A 1,680-nucleotide genomic window follows, 5' to 3' on the forward strand; every position below is an offset into this window, starting at 1 on the left:
ACAGAATTTAGCAGCGTTCTGTTCCTAACTACTGTATGCATCACATCATGTGTCAGGCTGATTGCTGTCTCACCATTATCTTCCAGTCCACTGTCGCCCAGCAAGAATTCTACAGTGGGACTTACTCAAGAAATGACCACAATGCCAGGACAAAGTAACATGACTGGAAAGCAACTTTCAGGCTTCACATTCACAACGCAAGCCGTACAATTACATCACATACACCATGCACACACCTAAGTACAATTCAAAAGTTTGAGTCAAATTGAGATTTGTTCCATACTTGCGCTTGCAGCTAGATAGCTAGCTTGGGATCGATTCGACTGTTTTACGTACAAATTTTATAAACTCACTTTTATTTTCAAAATGCGTGAAACAAAAACAGAATTATGCCAAAATGAAAAAAATGAAAAAGCACTTTTACTTTTCTCAGTCATTATTTGAAGTGGGGAGAGAAATGGCTGGTGAGGCGTTCCGATTCCATTTTGCACATTCCGATGAGGAGGAGGATGACACGAAGAGAGACAGTCCCGTTCAGTCTATTCCTGAACGACCCGCTGTAGTTCTGCCGGTGACGAATAAAGAATTGGAGAAGATGGCGAGACAAACCGAGTCAGAAGTTACCTCCACTGAATTCTGTAACAAAGATGTATGTATTCGCCATGTGGAGTCTGCGAGTGCACAAGCAGACATCCAGGTTCTGGATGCAAGCAGGGAATCGGATTCAGAGGACAAAGAAAGTGACTGTGCGCGTGCTATCAGTCAACATTCTGACTTGATTCCAGGCGTGTATGAAGGTGGTCTGAAAGTGTGGGAATGCTCCCATGATTTAGTCGATTATATGCATAGCCATAAATTTCTGCTTGAAGACAAGCGCGTCCTGGAAGTGGGCTGCGGTGCGGCATTACCTGGACTGTATGCCTTGTTAATGGGTGCCAAAGCTGTTGATTTCCAAGATTACAATGAAGAGGTTCTGCGTCATGTGACTGTGCCGAATGTGGCAGCAAACATGCTGAACGCATTTAAGATGAGGGAGAGACGACAGCTGCGTTGTCGACGGCATAGTCCTCGACGGCCGAATTCTGACTCGACTGCACGTGTGCGTCTCGCTGATGCTGCAAAGGCTGTGAGTGCTGGTTTCTTTGCTGGTGATTGGGGAAAACTGGAAGAAGTCTTCTCGGAGCGCATCTCATCTGGACATGGCAATCTGTATGATGTAATTGTCACGTCTGAGACTATCTATCGGGAGGATACACATAGGAAGCTGTTGAGCTTGATCAAATGTTGCCTCTCTCCATCAGGCGTTGTTCTTCTTGCTGCCAAGTCACATTACTTTGGTGTTGGTGGCAGTGTACGGAGCTTTGAGAAGGCCATAGAGGATGATGCGTCCCTTCAATGCAAGGTTGTGTCGAAGTATTCGGGCAGCGGTGTGACGCGAATGATAATAGAGCTGAGATGGACTGCTGTGAAATAAGAGAGGATAGGCGCATTTGCTTTCACCATGCTTTGAAGCTACTAGTACTTGAAATTGTTCTTTGGTCTTGATTGAACTTTTCTTAGTTTAAAGAATTTTCTAATGTTTTCTTGTAGATCGTGATGGCTTTCTTTTATGAATTTATTTGTGGTACTCACCGTAGCAATTGCCTTCATACTGTAAATCAATTTTATGTCGTAAGCGAA

The 1,680-nt window shown here is 44.2% G+C and overlaps 1 protein-coding gene across 1 annotated transcript; it reads left to right on the forward strand.

Annotated features, from left to right (window-relative positions):
- The first annotated feature begins 410 nt into the window (after nt 1-410).
- Nucleotides 411-1,680, forward strand: LOC135805620 (histidine protein methyltransferase 1 homolog). The gene has a single exon (XM_065319686.1). It carries the CDS (start codon nt 458-460, stop codon nt 1,472-1,474), a length of 1,017 nt encoding a protein of 338 aa, XP_065175758.1. The 5' UTR covers nt 411-457; the 3' UTR covers nt 1,475-1,680.

This window comes from Sycon ciliatum, chromosome 1 (assembly GCF_964019385.1).
Source record: "Sycon ciliatum chromosome 1, ocSycCili1.1, whole genome shotgun sequence".
In the NCBI taxonomy this organism is placed as follows: domain Eukaryota; kingdom Metazoa; phylum Porifera; class Calcarea; order Leucosolenida; family Sycettidae; genus Sycon; species Sycon ciliatum.

Bases quoted from the DNA above. Each gene is read 5' to 3' on its own strand.
- LOC135805620 (XM_065319686.1), top strand. From the start codon at position 458: ATGGCTGGTGAGGCGTTCCGATTCCATTTTGCACATTCCGATGAGGAG.